Source organism: Bombina bombina, chromosome 4, assembly GCF_027579735.1.
Source record: "Bombina bombina isolate aBomBom1 chromosome 4, aBomBom1.pri, whole genome shotgun sequence".
NCBI lineage: Eukaryota > Metazoa > Chordata > Amphibia > Anura > Bombinatoridae > Bombina > Bombina bombina.
In genome coordinates this window covers 319316715-319337094 of record NC_069502.1, presented here as the reverse complement: position 1 = coordinate 319337094, position 20380 = coordinate 319316715, and the positions used below count along the sequence as shown (strand labels likewise).

Genomic DNA, 20380 nt, shown 5'->3' with positions numbered 1-20380 from the left:
TGCAATTTGTGCTAAACATAACATTATATGAAAGTGTTAAATCCACAAATAGCAGGAATTGAGTTTATTGGCGACTTTAGCAACCTGTTGTTAAGCCAACTGCACAGTTATTAGGAATAATGTATCTAATGTATTTCTTAGTTGAAATTTCTCTCTCCCATGGTCTGCTTATTTGTTTGCTTGTGCGTTTCTCCGGTAAAATGTAAGAAATCCAGAGATTGTAGAATTATAGGTGATTTTGCAGGGCAGATTCTAACTGATTGTAGTCTAGGCCATAATGAGAGTGGAAACAGTATAATTATAGATATGTCACTTTTATTCATATTATAGACCAGATTACAAGTGGAGCACATAATATCGCTTTTACAGGGGTGATATTTGCGTTCCACTTAGTAATACTAGCATATGCAAATGTTTTGCTTTTATTACAAGTTATGTACAATGTGAACGCAAAAAAGCAAGAAAGGGTTAACTGCGCAAAAAAGGCAACTATTAAACCTGTGATGATACAGAGGAAACTCCCAACCTCAATTACTAAAGTGATTTAGAAAGAAAATTTATGGACTCCAGGAGGAGACCATAAAAATTCAAAAACACAGGCGCTAAAACAGCTTAAAATAGAAAATTTGAAATTTAAAAAAAGTGATATTTAAACATATAACGCAATTTATATATGCAAATGATAACACCCAGTGCGGAATGAATCAACAAAAGATGTGTGAACAATAAAAGTGTATAAAAAATATATATTTAATTGCATAAGTGAAAAAATAACATAAATAAAATGATTTGAACACATAAAAGCGCTGATCAGGCGCGATATTGAAGTGTAGTATACATATTAGCAACAATGTGATACAAAAAACAATGTAAGAGGTTTAATTGTTTCCAGTTGAAATTCGATGTGATGATTTTTCCAAATGGCCCAGATTTTGAAGAGGGATTTAAGTCTTCAATGAGAGCTGGAACGAGATGAGGAAGACCAATAAACGACAGAAAAAGGCAACAAAATATGGTTTTCACTTTTACTTACACCGGAGATCGGTGGTTGAATCCTGTATGTTCCTTTCAGTGGCGTAAGACTCCAAACCGCAGTGGGCAGCGAACATCAATCCAGAAAGAAATATGCAAACACCTTTGCACAGGTAGCTGGAAAACTGCACCTACGGATGCCGGATAGGGACAAGAATAGAACAGAAAAGAGCAACGCGTTTCAACCCGTAAACAGGGTCTTTTTCAAGCTCCCAACAGATAGATAAGTGTGTCATATATAGCCGATACATTTAGGCTATTGGTTAATTTACATCAGTGGGCGTGTGTATTCCCAAAATAGTTTACCAGCCATAATGTTTGTGTATCACAGTTCACTCAATGCTTTAACATATATTGTGTCAAAAAACAAATACTATTGTATCACAAAACAAATTCATGTGTACCTCTATTTAGGAAGCACAACTTTAGTTGTATTCAATCCGCACGGAGGTCTCTCAGACCAAATATAAAAAATCAAGGTAGATGTAAAAAACTACTTATATAATTTAAAATTTGATTATAATTTTTGCAGAAAATAGAAATATATGTACATATATTTCTATTTTCTGCAAAAATTATAATCAAATTTTAAATTATATAAGTAGTTTTTTACATCTACCTTGATTTTTTTTATTTGGTCTGTACATATATTTCTATTTTCTGCAAAAATTATAATCAAATTTTAAACTATATAAGTAGTTTTTTACATCTACCTTGATTTTTTATATTTGGTCTGAGAGACCTCCGTGCGGATTGAATACAACTAAAGTTGTGCTTCCTAAATAGAGGTACACATGAATTTGTTTTGTGATACAATAGTATTTGTTTTTTGACACAATATATGTTAAAGCATTGAGTGAACTGTGATACACAAACATTATGGCTGGTAAACTATTTTGGGAATACACACGCCCACTGATGTAAATTAACCAATAGCCTAAATGTATCGGCTATATATGACACACTTATCTATCTGTTGGGAGCTTGAAAAAGACCCTGTTTACGGGTTGAAACGCGTTGCTCTTTTCTGTTCTATTCTTGTCCCTATCCGGCATCCGTAGGTGCAGTTTTCTAGCTACCTGTGCAAAGGTGTTTGCATATTTCTTTCTGGATTGATGTTCGCTGCCCACTGCGGTTTGGAGTCTTACGCCACTGAAAGGAACATACAGGATTCAACCACCGATCTCTGGTGTAAGTAAAAGTGAAAACCATATTTTGTTGCCTTTTTCTGTCGTTTATTGGTCTTCCTCATCTCGTTCCAGCTCTCATTGAAGACTTAAATCCCTCTTCAAAATCTGGGCCATTTGGAAAAATCATCACATCGAATTTCAACTGGAAACAATTAAACCTCTCACATTGTTTTTTGTATCACATTGTTGCTAATATGTATACTACACTTCAATATCGCGCCTGATCAGCGCTTTTATGTGTTCAAATCATTTTATTTATGTTATTTTTTCACTTATGCAATTAAATATATATTTTTTATACACTTTTATTGTTCACACATCTTTTGTTGATTCATTCCGCACTGGGTGTTATCATTTGCATATATAAATTGCGTTATATGTTTAAATATCACTTTTTTTATATTTCAAATTTTCTATTTTAAGCTGTTTTAGCGCCTGTGTTTTTGAATTTTTATGGTCTCCTCCTGGAGTCCATAAATTTTCTTTCTAAATCACAATGTGAACGCAACCTTGCATTGTGTTCTCAAGAGTACGCTTCCATAGACTCCAATAGGAGCCTCGTTCTTATGCCGTCTGACACGGTTACCAGCTAGTATATGAAGAATAAAGTTCAGAGGATGCCACCGTGGTGGGGGAACAAGACTTCCATATATGTATATGAGATTCCTGAGCGCTGCTGATTTTAAACCAAACTTCTCCTGTTTTGTTGAGGACAAAGATCTGTTCAAAAGACAAAAAGACAAAGCACAGCTAACATAAAAGAGTGCACCAAACAAATGACTGCACTTACTAGAATTAAGTACACCTGATGAAGAGGTATGTCCTTGAAATGCATTGGTTTCCTATTTAGTCTGGTCAGACATTAATCAGGAGTTTGGAGAGATTCTCAGTTTTTTAACTGGCACCATGCAATCTGTGAGGTCCAGGAATACCCATAAAGAAGAAATGCCCCAGAAAAGAGGTTAACTGTATCAAAGTTTTAAGCATCTTTTAATTTCAACGTAATAAAGGACTGCATATATAAGCCGGAGGTTAGGTGATCCAAAACCATCCGACTTCCTTTTACATCTTGAAATAGCCCGACCGCTGATCAGGAGAAACACGTTGAGGTCATGTGCAGGACAGTCCAGGGCCTGCGTTTATTGTACAGACTCTTGACATTCCGTAGGGGATTTCTGTCCGCTCAAGCCTCTACATCGCTTGCTGCTTACTGCCCCGCCTTCGAATAAAAGACTACTGACTACCGCAGGACCACACATCAAGGCACTGTTTTTACTTATTTCTAGTAAGTGCAATCATTTGTTTAATGCATTCTTTTATGTTAATAAATTACCTTAAGTCGGAGCTGAGCTTTGTCTTTTTGTCACTTACAATATTTACTGTATATTCTTATAGCTGCCCAAGCTAACATAATAATATATTAGTATCATTTGTCACATAGATTTTAATTGTGAAACTCTGGCGAGCTGCCTTAACAATAACGTGATAAAGTGAATATAATTTTTGGAATATTCATACAACTTTGTTGCAAAGATTGAATCTAATATAATCAGACTTTTTGCCATTGCATCTTTGATTATAGCGACACCACTCACTGCATACACTGCAAGTCTCCCTTTTATCTGAGTATATTACAGAGAGTATTATGGGACAGTGCTCACCTTACAGTTATAGGTGTCTGCCTTAGCCAGCTTGGAATACCCAACTCACAGTGGGTATAATATTACAATTTGTTTTAATTCTACATAACCACCATATTGCCATTTATGCAGTTACTCTATACTTGAATACCAACACATCAGCTGTCATAATTGATTTTAGCATCTTTTGCTTTTTCCCATTTTCACTTAAAATTTTTGTTTTCAATAAAAGTTATGTTTTATTATCAATTTGCCTCCATTTTCGGACTTCAGTGGTTATATTGGTGTGGTGTGCTATTGATGTGTATATATATATATATATATATATATATATATATATATACACACACACACATACATTTAAATATGTATTTTTAAATAAATAGAACATATTCTTCTATATGAAGAACATTGGAATGTGAAATATTCATATTTTTATGTAGGGTTAGCACACTTGAGAATATGCGATCAGGTTTGCGTGCGAGTAGGGTGTTATTTTTTTTCTTCCTCTTTTTTTTTTGCTCCATTGACTTCTACAGGGGTACACGTTATCAAGCGCAATATTTTAACTTCGTCTTTTTATGCGCATTGGGTTAGCGCTAGCATAACCTTTTTACTTTCAACTTGTAATACGTTAAATACCTCTTGTAATCTGGCCCTAAATCTATAGGAGCTATGCGGATATATGTATATACAACTATTTACTTATATATATTTTATTGTATTATGCAATCATATTTTTTTGGATAGGTGTGATTTGAAAAAAGGTTTTCATTTTCTTTTTGCATGTTTTTTTTAAAAAAAGATAAATATTTTTAGTGATATTAATATGTCATAGAAGACAGTATTATAGATTTACATAACTGTATTATTTTTTAAATTGCTAAATTAAATGTAGGCAGTTATGTAAATGATAAAGACGCTGATACTGTTTTCTAAGACATATTATTACCACTAAAAATAAATGATCATCCTTAAAAAAAAAAAGCAAAAATAAAAATTAAACATTTCAAAAAATAATCAGTAAGATTGCAAGTTGTGCACTAAACCCAGTGTGTAAATAACAAAAAAATGAGCGATATCATACTCTCCATAGCGCTGCAATTACAAGTTACAGAAAAACCTTTTTGTGTTGTGCGATATGGTGCATTAAGCTCCCTATTACACAAAAGCCAAGGCCTGACATAGACATCAATGGAGAGAAAGTATTAGAAAAACACTAACACCCGCAATCGCGGAATGGCGATCGCTATAACGCAATCCCCACTGATGTCTATGGGGAAAAGAAGGTTTTTTGTTTTTTTTTAAACTTTATTTTTCAATCGAAGGTTGCCATAAACAAACAAACAGTGCTTCAACTTTATGTAGCTGTGGTTACATTCCAAAGATTCTGTTACAACTTCAAGTTTTCCCTGGCAATACCCTCATTTTCAATATTTTCCTTCTTAAGTACCCTCTCCCTCCCCAACTCTCTCTCCTTTATCCAGACACTTACCTCTTCTCTCCCTCACTAGCAGCAACAACATATTATGTCTCCATGGGTAAGTTAAGTGTTCTCTACATGTCTCTCTGCCCTTTCCGTGTATAGGAAGTCCCATTTGCCCCTGAGGTTTTCTCCTAGTAGGTATTCAGTGTTTTTGAGGGGAAGTAGTAATTGTTTTTGTATGGATACATTCAATGTGCGTATGTATGGTTCCCACTTTCTCATGAATAGTCTTGTTCTACCCTGTACATCTCCTAAAGTGTCTACTGCCTCACTCGTCAGTTGTCTTTGCATACGTGCTTTAAGCTGCAAGATCGATGGGGCCTTTCCACCTAGCCACTCCCTGAATATAAGGTTCCTGGCCTGGAGAATTATGTTACTAATCCACTTCTCACTATTATCTGTGGTTGATGAGGAGGTCTCCAGGAACACTATCAATTCAGGGGAGAGTTTTAAAGTTGTATGAAAAGTAGTTTTTATCCAATAAGATACCATTCCCCAGAATCTACTTATTTTTGGACAACTCCATAGCATGTGCATTATGTCTGCGTCTGGCGCTCTGCTAGTGTAGTGTTAGGTGTTATTGTAACTTAGGTTAGGTTTTATTTTACAGGTAAATTTGTATTTATTTTAGCTAGGTAGTTATTACATAGTTAATAACTATTTAGTAACTATTCTATCTAGTTAAAATAAATACAAACTTGCCTGTAAAATAAAAATAAACCCTAATCTAGATACAATGTAACTATTAGTTATTTTGTAGCTATCTTAGGGTTTATTTTATAGGTAAGTATTTATTTTTAAATAGGAATTATTTAGGTAATGATGGTAATTTTATTTATATTTATTTAAATTATATTTAAGTTAGGGGGTGTTAGGGTTAGGGTTAGACTTAGGTTTAAGGGTTAATAAATTTAGAATAGTGGCAGCGACATTGGGGGCGGCAGATTAGGGGTTAATAAATGTAGGTAGTTTGCGGCAACATTGGGGGCGGGAGATTAGGGGTTAATAAATATAATGTAGGTGTCAGGCGATGTTGGGGGAAGCAGATTAGGGGTTAATAAGTATAATGTAGGTTTTGGCGATGTACGGAGCGGAAGATTAGGGGTTAACAAGTGTAAGATTAGGGGTGTTTAGACTCGGGGTTCATGTTAGAGTGTTAGGTGTAAACATAAATTTAGTTTCCCCATAGGAATCAATGGGGCTGCGTTACTAAGCTAAACGCTGCTTTTTTGCAGGTCTTAGACTTTTCTCAGCCGGCTCTCCCCATTGATGTCTATGGGGAAATCGTGCACGAGCATGTACAACCAACTCACTGCTGACTTAAGCAGCGCTGGTATTGGAGTGCGGTATGGAGCACAATTTTGCTCTACGCTCACTACTTGCCTTTTAACGTCGGGTTTATAAAAACTTGTCATACCAGCACTGTAGGAAAGTGAGCGGTGAGAATAAAGTGCAAGTTAGCAACGCACCCCTCATAGCGCAAAACTTGTAGTCTAGCCGTGATATAACAAAAAATAATAATAAACGACATTATCCAAAATAATAAAAATAAAACCTAATCTAATACCTCTATAAAAACAAAAAAGTCACCCCAAAATAAAAAAAACCCTAAGCTGACAATAACTACCGATAGCCCTTAAATGGGCCTTTTGTAGGGCATTGCCCTAAAGCAATCAGCTATTTTACCTAAAAAAATTACAAAGTCCCCCTAACAGTAAACCCCCCATCCAACCAAACCCCCAAAATAAAACAACCTAAGTCTAAAAAAACCTAAGATACCCATTGCCCCTAAAGGGGCATTTGTATGGGCATTGCCCTTAAAGGGACAGTCTACACCAGAATTTGTATTGTTTAAAATGTTTAAAATGATAGATAATCCCTTTATTACCCACTCCTCAGTTTTGCATAACCAACATAGTTATATTAATATATGTTTAACCTCTGTGATTACCTTTTATCTAAAGCTCTGCAGACTTCCCCCTTATCCTAGTGCTTTTGATGGTCATGCATTTTAGCCAATCAGTGCAGACTCCTAAATAACTCCTTGAGAGTGAGCATAATTTTATCTATATGAAACACAGGAACTAGTACTGTCTAACTGTGAAAAATGTTCAAAATGCTCTGAGCTAAGAGGCGGTTTTCAATGGTTTAGAAATCAGTTTGAACCTACCTAGGTTTAGCTTTTCAAAAATACCACCAAGGAAACAAAGCAAATGTAATGATAAAAGTCAATTGGAAAGTTGTTTAAAATTGCATGCCCTATCTGAATAATGAAAGTTTAATTTTCACTAGACTGTCCCTTTAAATCAGCTTTCAAATCAGCCAGTAGGATTTAAGCAGCTCTCATCCTATTGGCTGATTTGAATAGTTCAGCCAATAGAAATGTAAGGTACCCCAATATAAAAGGGCATTCACGCTTGAGTGTACAGCGGACGATCACATGAAAAGGAGGATCCACGTTGCTGAAGACCTCAGCCACTGAAGACTGCGGCCGCTGATGAGGACCAGCGCTCCAGATCCGCTCATCGCCAAAGACCGCTCCGAACCTCTGGGAAGAAGATAGAAGATGGTGCAGACGTCTAAGAAGATCTGGATATTCCCTGGACTTCTGGATTTCAGGAATGGTGAGCACATTTTCAGGGGTTAGTGTTAGGTTTTTTTTTTTTTATTATTATTATTGTTTTTTGTTTTTTTTTAGATTAGGGCTTTTTTTATGGGCGCAAAATAGCTAAATGCCCATACAAATGCCCATACAATGGGTAGGTTTTTTTAGACTTAGGTTTTTTATTTTGGGGGGTTGGTTGGGTGGGGGGTTTACTGTTAGGGAAGACTTTGTAATTTTTTTTAGGTAAAAGAGCTGATTGCTTCAAGGCAATGTCCTACAAAAGGCCCTTTTAAGGGCTATTGCTAGTTTATTGTTAGATTAAGGGGTGTTTTTATTTTGGGGTGTTTTTTGGTTTTTATAGGGGTATTAGATTAGGTTTAATTTTTACTATTTTGGATAATTTTGTTTATTATTTTTTGTTATCTTAGTGTTTTTTATTTTTCATAATTTTAGTGTTTAGTTTTTTTGTAATGTTAGGTTATTTAATTTTTTCATAGTGTTAGGTTTTTTAATATTGTAATTTAGGTTTATTATTCTTCATTTATTTTATATTTTTTAAATAGTAATGTTGGGTTAATTTATAGTTTAATCTTAGTTTTTTTTTTAATTCACAGGTACGTTTTTATTTATTTTAAGGTAGTTAGATTGTAAGTTTAATTTAAAGTTAGGGGACTGTTAGGCTTAGGGGTTAATAGTTTAATTTAGCATTAGCGATGTGGGGGGCTGGTGGTTTAGGGGTTAATAGTTTTAGTTTAGTATTAGCGATGTGGGGGCCCAGCAGTTTAGGGGTTAATAGTTTTAGTTTAGTATTAGCGATGTGGGGGCCCGGCAGTTTAGAGGTTAATAGGTTTATTATAGTAGTAACGATGCGGGGGGCTTGCGGTTTAGGGGTTAATAGAATTATTTAGTATTGGCGATGTGGGGGATCGGGGGTTTAGGGGTTAATACTTTATTTTAGTGTTGGTGATGTGGGTGGGCAGCAGATTAGGGGTTAATAAGGTTATTACATTAATTGCAATAGGGATGGCAGTTTAGGGGTTAATAGTGTAGTTTATGGGTGTTAGTGTACTTTGTAACATTTTTGTTATGGTTTCACAAAATTCATAACTACTGATCTCAGATTGCTAGCGTAATAGCCGGACCGCACAACCTGTAATATGGGAGACCTCAAAATTCCACACTCAAAACTCAAATTTTTTAGTGCGGAATGGAGAGTTGCGTAAAGGCTAAAATGGTAGCGGTATAGCCCTACGTCCGCGACTTGTAATACGGGAGACCTGCATATTCTAAACGCAATGGCCAATTTTTCAGTTGTATAGCCGTACCGCACAACTTGTAATTTTGCTGAATGACAATGCTAAACTCCCTGCACCAAAAAGACGTATATATACGTCATGTGGTATATTGCTCATCGTATACTTTGCAGCTTCCAGAAGTTCCAGCAGTTACTAATGTAAAGTGACAGCCGAGAGCTGCTGTTCCTGAGCTGCAGGCATCTGACTTAATATGGCAATGGAGCATGATTTGTGCTCCATTAGTATATGAAGGCAGATTGCCTGATTGTTACAGACAGCGATGGAGGGGGAATGGAGTGGGAGCTCCAGACGGAGCCCTACACTGCAGAAAATAAAGTTTGGAAGGGGGAGGGATGGATGGGGATGCTGCACTTCAGAAAAAGTGTGGATTGGGAAAGGGGTTACCCTACCTAACAGGGAGGGGGAGGAAGAAGGCACTACTGCATTACAAATGGTGTTTGCTTTGGTTGTTTAATTTTGTGTAATTGTTTTTTTTTTCTTTAGTTTTACTGTTGTGTTTTTTTGAGTGTTTTTTATATGTTGTTTTTGATTAAGGTTGTAACTTATGGCATTTAAGGAGTTAATAGTGAGGTGGGCTTAGGTTGCGGTGTGGTTATTGCCTTTAAGGGGTTAATAATGTAGTGGTCTTAGGTTGCAATTTGGGTTATGTTGCTTTAAGCGTTAATATTGTAGTGGGCTTATCAGATTGAGCTCGCATTCTATTGGCTGATCGGAACAGCCAATAGAATGCGAGCTCAATCTGCTGGGCTGATTGGATCAGCCAATCGGATTGAACTTGAATCTGATTGGCTGATTCAATCAGCCAATCAGATTTTTCCTACCTTAATTCCGATTGGCTGATAGAATCCTATCAGCCAATCGGAATTCGAGGGACGCCATCTTGGATGACGTCACTTAAAGGAACCTTCATTCGTCTGGAGTCGCCGGAAGAAGAGGATGGATCCGCGTCGGCTGCTTCAAGATGGTCCCGCTCCGCACCAGATGGATGAAGATAGAAGACGCCGCCTGGATGAACGTGTCTACCGGTCCGGATGTCCTCTTCTTGCCAGATAGGATGAAGACTTCGGACCCTCTTCTGGGCCTCTTCTTGCCGGATAGGATGAAGACTTCGGACCCTCTTCTGGACGGATCGGTGATACCTGGCGTGGTAAAAATAAGGTAGGGAGATCTTCAGGGGCTTAGTGTTAGGTTTTTTAAGGGGTGTTTGGGTTAGATTAGGGGTATGTGGGTGGTGGGTTGTAATGTTGGGGGGGTATTGTATGTTTATTTAAATGCAAAAGAGCTGTTTTCTTTGGGGCATGTCCCGCAAAAGGCCCTTTTAAGGGCTGGTAAGGTAAAAGAGCTGTTAACTTTTTATTTTAGAATAGGGTAGGGCATTTTTTTATTTTGGGGGGCTTTGTTATTTTTTAAGGGGGCTTAGAGTAGGTGTAATTAGTTTAAAATTCTTGTAATCTTTTTTTATTTTTTGTAATTTAGTGGGGGTTTTTTTGTAATTTAGTTTAGTTGATTTAATTGTAGATAATTGTAGATAGTTTAGTTAATTAATTTATTGATAGTGTAGTGTTAGGTTTAATTGTAACTTAGGTTAGGATTTATTTTACAGGTAATTTTGTAATTATTTTAACTAGGTAGCCATTAAATAGTTATTAACTATTTAATAGCTATTGTACCTAGTTAAAATAAATACAAAGTTGCCTGTAAAATAAATATAAATCCTAAAATAGCTACAATATAATTATTCGTTATATTGTAGCTACATTAGGGTTTATTTTACAGGTAAGTATTTAGCTTTAAATAGGATTAATTTATTTAATAAGAGTTCATTTATTTCGTTCGATAAAAATTATATTTAACTTAGGGGGGTGTTAGTGTTAGGGTTAGACTTAGCTTTAGTGGTTAATACATTTATTAGAGTAGCGGCGAGGTCCGGTCGGCAGATTAGGGGTTAAGAAGTGTAGGTAGGTAGTGGCGACGTTGGGGGGGGGGGCAGATTAGGGGGTAATAAATATAGGGGTCGGCGATGCTAGGGGCAGCAGATTAGGGGTACATAGGGATAATGTAGGTTGCGGCGGTGTACGGAGCGGCAGATTAGGGGTTAATAATAAAATGCAGGGGTCAGCGATAGCGGGGCGGCAGATTAGGGGTTAATAAGTGTAAGATTAGGGGTGTTTAGACTCGGGGTACATGTTAGGGTGTTAGGTGCAAACTTAGGAAGTGTTTCCCCATAGGAAACAATGGGGCTGCGTTAGGAGCTGAACGCTGCTTTTTTGCAGGTGTTAGGTTTTTTTCAGCTCAAAATGCCCCATTGTTTCCTATGGGGATATCGTGCACTAGCACGTTTTTGAAGCTGGCCGCGTCCGTAAGCAACGCTGGTATTTAGAGTTGCAGTGGCGGTAAATATGCCTGTACGTTACCTTTTTGGAGCCTAACGCAGCCCTTCAGAGAACTCTAAATACCAGCGTTGTTTAAAAGGTGCGGGGGGAAAAAAACACGCGTAGCTAATGCACCCCTTCTAACGCAAAACTCTAAATCTACGTGACAGTAAAGGAAAAACTGTTTTCAGTACACTTTCCCTTTAAACCTAACCAGACACTGCAAAATCCAAATTCACAGAAACTATTAAGATAGTAAATCATGTGTCAGTGGTGGCATTTAAAATTACTTCATCCTATTAAGTATTAAGCCACACACATACATTTTACATACACAGAAGGGACAGATGTTTCAGTCAATAAATATGGATAAAGCATTCCTCTATACTGTATACAAAGCAAGTCTGTAAAGTTAATCATTTAGTGTACTGTATATCTGTTTTCTTACCTCCTTTTTGTCTGTTTACAGGTACAACAGTTTAAATAAGCTTGGGGAAAATGATTTATCTGGGTTAAGAAGGCTAGAATTGCTGATGTTACATAGTAATGAAATCCAGACCATTCATGAAAATGCTTTTAAGGACTTATCTTCTTTGCAGGTAAGAAATGAACTCAAAGAATGGAGATTAGCATGAAACTTAATGGATGGAAAATATTAGAAAGTTTGTCAGTCTGTTAAAGTGAAATAAATCAAATGTATGCCCTGCTTTGGCACTGCATATATATATATATATATATATATATTTTATTTAGAATGAGATAATTAGGATCATATCATGTAGAACATCTTAGGGCAGAATGAATTTTAAAAGATTAACACTACATTATTGTCATACAATGAAACCATTTCCTCAATTACTTTATTTATGTATTTTTTAAAATTATTTTGGAGAAAAACAGATTAGTTGCAGTATACTGTACTTTGTTTTTCATTCAGTTTTTTTTTTTTATTCCCTAGGTATTAAAAATGAGTTACAATAAAGTAAAAACTCTGCATAAGAACACTTTTCACAGCCTCAAAAATATGGTCAGATTACATATGGATCACAATAAGTTGGAATTTTTGAATCCTGAATCATTTTATGGACTTACATCATTAAAACTGGTGCACCTAGAAGGAAATCTTCTTAGACAGCTTCACACAGATACTTTTGTTACCTTGAGGTATATACAGATATTTAAAACATCATCTATAAAGCACATCTATCTATCAGATAATCAGCTTTCTTCGCTACCTAAGGAAATGTTTTTGTATTTGACTGAGTTAGAAGGAATTTATCTCCATGGGAATCCATGGTCCTGTGAATGTAACTTACAATGGCTTACAGAATTGCCTCAACAATCTCGAGGTATGTAACTCTTTAAAATGTCTACATTTACTTGGTGTGTGAGTTTATGGTGTTACGGTTTCATGTGTATATAAAATATACTGTAAACGAAGCTGTATGTACATATGGGTTAACTATCATTTTTAGTAAATATATATATTTTTGTGTTACCTTATTTTTTTTAATATATGAGATGCATTAAGTGTTTTTACTTCTCAGTGCAAATACTGTAATGCATCTATTTGCCTCATCTTCTTACTGTCTCTCTGTACCCACATTTTTCCAATATCCATTTCCCCATACTGCCCATACCATAGATTGATTCTCTCCTGATAGCTTCCAATTTTCCTCTTTTCCTGCCTGATCCCTAATATGCCCATCTACAACTCTGATCCCTTAGTTGTCATCTTTTCCCTCCATGACATTCCCCAAACCATCTCTCTCCTTGCTCTATCCCCCCCCCCCCCCAACTGACATTCTCTCTCTCTGCCCCACCTGACTCCTTATTGTGCCTCCAAGTTAAAAAAAAAAACAACTATTCTTCCCCATAATGGATAGCTCAATTAGATCATTTTAATTCTCTTCGGTCATAGTGCCTCCATGTACTACTTTGGCAATTGTTGGTTATCTATTGGCTAGTACAGTGATCTCTACGTAACCAAGCCTGCAGGGGTTGGCAGCATCAATGCAACAGTAACATAACTAATTGCATTCCCCCAGTTGGGAAGATACCTTATGGATAGAAAATAACAATTAATTATTGAAGGGAGAGCAGGGAAGCAACTTTGGAGCTTCAACTGAGCTACCCCAAAGTGGAGTAGGGTAGCTTATGATTTATTTAAGAGAAGGATAATGAAACATAGATTTTGATAGCAGAAATGAACCCTAAGCCCAACAAGTCTTCCCTCATTTCCTATAAAGAATATGTTTTTTATGGTTGTTTTAGTAAAACAGTTAGTATAATATAGAACTAAGTAGTTGTTTTTTGCTACCAAATTTTGATTAGTCTATTAAACCAAGAGGTTAAGTCAAAATTCTAATGTCTGTATATATACTTTTATTAAGGTATGGGTACCAGTTAACCAATCAAAGTTCATAATTTTTTTTGTAGTTTCAAGTATCAGAGTTCCTTATAATAATAATTGTTTGTTATAGTGGTGTGGTTTTATGTATATTATACAATTACTTACACACATTTTTGTTCCTTCAGATATGATAAAATGCAAGCGAGATCGTGCTGGTATCCAATGTCCAATGTGTGCTGCTCCTAGAAAAAATAAGGGCAAGTCATTAACTGAAATGTTATCTGATCAATTAGCATGTGAAAAACCAACTATAGAAAACATCTTTAAGAATAAAAATGTTACAAATGCAGAAGAAGGAGGTTTTACTGCTATATCATCAAGAGATTTTGTCGCTCCTATTGGCTCTCTAATATTAAACATGACAGACCAAGCTGGGAATGAAGCAAACTTGGATTGCATTGTTCAAAGACCAACAAAAATGTCACCAGTAACTTTAGATACAAAAACTGAATACACTATAATGAGGACTACATTCTCATCATTTCTAGTTTGCAACCTTGACTATGACTATATACAAAAGTTATGGGGTATATTGGCTATGTACAGTGATTCTCCAATGAAACTCAAGCGAGATCTATTGCTCACAAAAACACCTTACATCAGTTACAAATACAAGCAATTTATATCTGATGATGAGGTATTTACAGATATTGAAGCAGAGCTAAGGACTGAGCCAAGTTGGTTAATGCAAGACGTAATGACATTACAGTTAGACAGGACAGCAACAACACTTAACTTGCTACATATTAAATATTTAGTAGATGTATATGTTACTATACCAAATGTTGTTGAATGGCCTCTAAAAAACAACTGGGTAATGATTATGAAAACTAACCAAACAAAAACAGAATATTCTGCAGTTATTGGAGGTACTATAGAAATGGATTGCCATGTCATGGGGGAGCCAGCTCCTGCTATTGAGTGGGTTCTTCCTGATGGAAGTAAAATTAAAGCTCCATATATAAGTGAAGAGGGAAGGATAACAATTACAAGCAATGGAAAATTTATACTGAAGGCAGCAGACCGTTTTGACACCGGAATTTATCATTGTATTGGCACAAATTACATTGATGCTGATGCCATTTCTTTCAGAATTACAGTGGTTAGTGCTGATGTGGTAGAAGATGATGTTAATGGTGCTGAATTTTCAGTCACAAATGGAGAGGTCCTTTATCTTCCATGTGGGTCAAATGGTATACCGGATGCATCTGTGAGCTGGATTTTGCCAGACCACTCAGTGATACAGAAGACATTAAAAAACAAACAAATTTTCACAAATGGGACATTAAAATTGGAATATATAACTTCAAGCGATAGTGGTCACTTTCGATGTATAGCAGCTAACCGATTTGGTCTTGACATCTTGATATTCAAAGTTTTGGTTAAAGAAAAAACGGTTAAAATATTAGACAAAAAAAGCTTACTAGATCATCATGAAGGTGAAAATCAGGAAGGCTCTGGGACTGAAAAAGAAATGGAAGAAGACAGCAAATATTCAGCCACAGGAAAGGCAATAGAACATAAAAAAATCCCAATAAGAAACAAATATCATGGCATATCTCCTAAACATTATGGCAAATTTCAAGGAAGAAATAAAGTAAACAAACGAATAAGAGGACATAGAAGACAGTTTAAACAGAATACAAGGATTGATCCTCAACGATGGACAGAAATTTTAGAAAAAACAAAACAGAATATAAATACACAAACGCAAGAAATTGAAAGTTCTGTTAAAGTGGAAAATGATGAAGGGAGGGTTTCTGGTGAGGTTGAAGAACCATCAGGTGAAGGGCTGCTTCCTGTGGATGAACCATTTTTGATCTTAACAACTAAATATCCAACTTTAAAAACACAAACTGACTTTACCACGGCAAATTATATCAATAATTTTGATTCCCCCTCTGTTTGGACTACAAAGACATATGGAAGAGAAAAAGAAAGTGTTCTGATGGAAAATAAAGAAATGTTTACAAATTCTCCAAAAACGTCAACTTTGTCAGACAATATCATGAAGACAAGTAAACCTTATTTTGACACAGATACCCAGTCAACAACCCTAGATATCAGTTTTCAACCAACTACACACAGTTTTTTGAAAAGCAAACCAATTGAAGTAATTACAACACCACCAACTCTTTCAGAAGCAAGCCATGTAACAACAAACTCCATATTACCTTCTACTCCAAATCTCCTGTATGTAAAACCTAAAGATGTTATAAATGACTTAACCACAATTCATTCTTTAACTATAGTACCTCCTAATAACATTAATAATCCACCAACTACAAATAATTATTTATCTACCATACCAGAAGATATAACTATTCCATCTACAACTTCAAGTTATAGTCAGGATACTTCTCCACCGAGTATCTCAGAACCACTTACCATTTCAGACACCATGCAAGTTACATCTCATGAAATTTTTCAGATACAAAGTACTACATCAAGTGATTTGAATATTTCTTCCCAAGAAGTGTTAACTAACCCCCAATTTGAATTTAGTAAGTTCACTACTTTGCCTCAAAATGCCATTAACCCAACAACTACATCAACTGCCTTATCTATTACACCAGAAATTTCATTTTCAGATCAGCCAACAACATCATCACATTTGAATATGGCATCTCAAAACTTTGTAAGCAAGCACCTCATTCAATCATATGATATGTTTAGTTCATCTGAAGATCTTACATTCAGAAATCCAACTACTTACAGTCCATTAAATGTTACAGTAAAAGAAATTCTAACCAAAGCACCTGTAAAACCAGAAGACAGAACTACTAATACACCAACAGACCCCAACCAGTTTTTAAGAGCTGACATGTTAAAGTCAAAAACTTATATTAATACACAAAATAGTGTAACAAGTCAACCAAATATATTTTCTACTTCACCATTCTCCACTAGCAGTTATGTGCTTAGAATTCCCCAAACAGATTTTGTTCAACCTTTAACTAAGAGTCAATCAGCAACTACACCTAAGCATATTACAGTGGATGATAAACATTTTTTCCAATCCCAGAATCAAAAGAATCTCAATACAATGGTCCCTGGTTTCTCAGAAACCAGTGAAGAGGTGGAAAATACAAACATTATTGCTACTGATTCTTCAACTAAATCAAGTGCAAAAATACTTATATCACAGACAGAGATAGGTCCAATTTATTTTCACAGTACTCAAAAAATAATTTCACCTCAATTGCCTGCAGGTTCTACAATTATTACTCATCAGCACATCCAAATATTAAAAGATGTTACCCCATTTATGCCAACTATAAGGCGTTATGGACGGAGAAGAATTTCAGGCAGAAGAAGAATTATAAGGCCAAACCGAATTCCAAATATTAGAGATCACAGATTTAAATTTGTAAAGACAGATGTAAGAGAAAAAGACCAAGCTATCACAACACAGGCAAGAATTTCCAGTAAGCAAATATTACATAGTACATCTCCTCCTACAACTACATCCATTCCCCTTTTAAATGAACACACCACATATATTTCTCGACAGACTACATATCCAAAATGGAGCACTACTCAACAGTCTAAAACAATATATGATATTGATAATACCACTGTAAGCAGCTATATTTCATCTACACAGCATAGTACTCAAAACATACTTAAAATTAAAACAGAACACATATCCATTTTAAATACAAGTCTTCAAGCAAGTACTTTTGAGAAGATAAATACCACTGCACAAATTCCAATAACAACCTTACTACCTGATAGAGAAGAGGAAAAATACTCATTCTCTACATCTGCACCCCCTACAACAAAGCCTAGAACTGCTTCCAAAATATTAAGAAGGAAAATTCCTTGGCACAGAATATTTGGAAGTAATCAGATCCTTCAAAGAGAGATACTAAGGAAGCTTAGAAAAACTACTTCACCCACACCAGCAATTTCTAGCAGTATACCTACAACAAGTATTCCTTCAAAAATTACCAAACCCTCTACATCTCTACTGACCCACACTGAAATGCCTAATGAAACCAGCACAGAACCAACTACTCCACTTGTAATTACTGAGAGCATGCTAAGATCAACTGTTTATTTAGCAGATATAATTAATCAGACCGTATCTATGGAAGATATAACTATTTTACCTAGCAAAGACTTATCCAGTACTGCAACTCCAATGTCATTTATTTCTACAGACATGGCAGTAAAACAAAAACAATTAAAAAGAAAAAGACTACGTAATAAGAATGTGTTTCCTACATCTGTATTTTTGAATAAGATGTCATCAATAAACAACACATCAACTGTTGCTCAATCTAACATAAAGATCTTTAATTATATGACAACTATAGCCAGTCCAGCACAGAGCACCATGTCACACACAATTTCCGAGGTTCCTAATCTTTTGACTGAGAAAGTAACAAAAAAACAAACAGTACTCCAGACTACTGCAAATAATATCCTATTGCCCACAAAAAAAGATAATGTATTGGTTAAAACAACAAATACAGCAAAAAAATCCTCACAACCAATAAATGAGATGAAAAGCATTCCTAAACAATATACATATTCAGAATCAATGGACAAGACATATATCACTACTACTGGCCCAACAATTACTAAAGAATCTAATTTTAAAGAAAGAATCACAGAAAAACATCACACTATAAAAACTACACCATCTTATACATCAGATATATTTACAAGTTCTCCAGCTTTAACCAAATACAGAGAGGTAAATTTCCCTCCCGCTCTGACCACAAGATCAACTAAACTAAATTCTGTAAATGTTGAGAAAATGTTTGTCCCTAATTTAAAAAACAAGAATAAAACCAAAACATTAGGTGTGACAGAAAAAAGTATAACAACAACTGGTCTTTCCGATGTAAAATCGCAGTTACATAATATGCACTCAAAACCTAGAATTGTTGGAGGAAAAGCTGCCAGTTTTACAGTTTTGGCTAATTCTGATGCTTTTATTCCATGCAATGCTATTGGAACTCCATCTCCAACAATACTCTGGACAAAAGTCTCATCAGGTAAGTAAGTTTTATATATAGAAATAAAATATTTTATACTGTTTTATCTTAAAACACAGTGGGCTAGATTACAAGTAGCATGCTATCTGTTGCTCATGAGCGATATAAGATTTTTGTGTGCATCGGAAATATCGTTTGTATTACAAGTTGAAAGTAAATGTAATCACAAGAATGCCATTACATTTTATGCTTGTCAGTTTAGTGCGACTAAATACCTTGCGTAAAGGGTAGTGCATGAAAAAAAATGGTATATGGTATATGAGAAGCTGTTTGACTAAAAAGGGTTATATTGTACATACATATAAATTTACATACATATATACGTACATATAAATGTCTAAATTTGTCTTTGTGTGCATATATATATATGTGTGTGTGTGTACGTATGTATTTATGTGTTTTACTGTATATTTACTGTACATACTTAACATTCCAATGTTCTTCACATATAGGATAATGTCATTTTTAATGGAAATACATATTTCTTTATATAACTGTATATACCTATAGGTGTATGTCTATTCCTAAAGCTATAGGTATAGCTATCTATTTTACATTAACATTATCAGATAAATATAGAAATATATATTTAATAATAAAAATGTAAAAGATTTCAATGTGAAAAACATATGCATGTAAAATAAGAGTATTGCCCTTCTCATTTTGCGATTTAGATCTAACATGGTGTTTGGTTAGCGCACATGAAGAATTTCAGTATGCATTATTGAAATGTTAAATATAAAATATTAAAAAAATATTAATAATAATTATTAAAAACATTCTCAATAATCCATAAAATATATTTATATTTTCGAAAGTATGTATAAAAATTATTAATATTTTTTTTAATATTTTGCATTTAATATTTCAATAATGCGCATCAAGGTTAGCAATTCTTCATGCGCACTAACACCGTATTAGACTTAAATCGCAAAACGGGAAAAGGGATTAGCATATTTTACATTCCTTTGTTATTCACATAGATTATTATTTTTTTTTTTACTATTAAATATATATTTCTACGCAGGCAAAAAGATTGTTTCTAGTGAAGTTTACGCTCAAGCGAAATCTGAAATTAGCATGCTGCTTGTAATCTGGTCCAGTATGCTATAAATATAACATGAAAATATCAAAAATCATTGCCATCTGTCTGTAACATCCACTGTGGATGATAATGTGAGCTTTGTGTTTGAGTGCTATTTTCAATTATTACTTCAACACTATTTAATCAACACTGGCACAGGTTTTCTTAAAAAAACTTTGGTTAAGGTTTACTCCATTGTAGGTTTGACTCTCAGTCAGATTAGAACTTTATCT

General features: G+C 35.0%; 1 protein-coding gene across 2 annotated transcripts in view; it reads left to right on the top strand.

Moving 5' to 3' along the window:
- Positions 1-20380, top strand: part of IGSF10 (immunoglobulin superfamily member 10) — a 252301-nt gene that overhangs the window by 220872 nt on the left and 11049 nt on the right. For both annotated transcript variants that reach the window (XM_053710042.1, XM_053710043.1), the window contains 3 exons: positions 12111-12240; positions 12600-12990; positions 14180-19063. In XM_053710042.1, the coding sequence (XP_053566017.1) occupies positions 12111-12240; positions 12600-12990; positions 14180-19063 (5405 nt within the window). The remainder of the gene's footprint in view (positions 1-12110; positions 12241-12599; positions 12991-14179; positions 19064-20380) is intronic.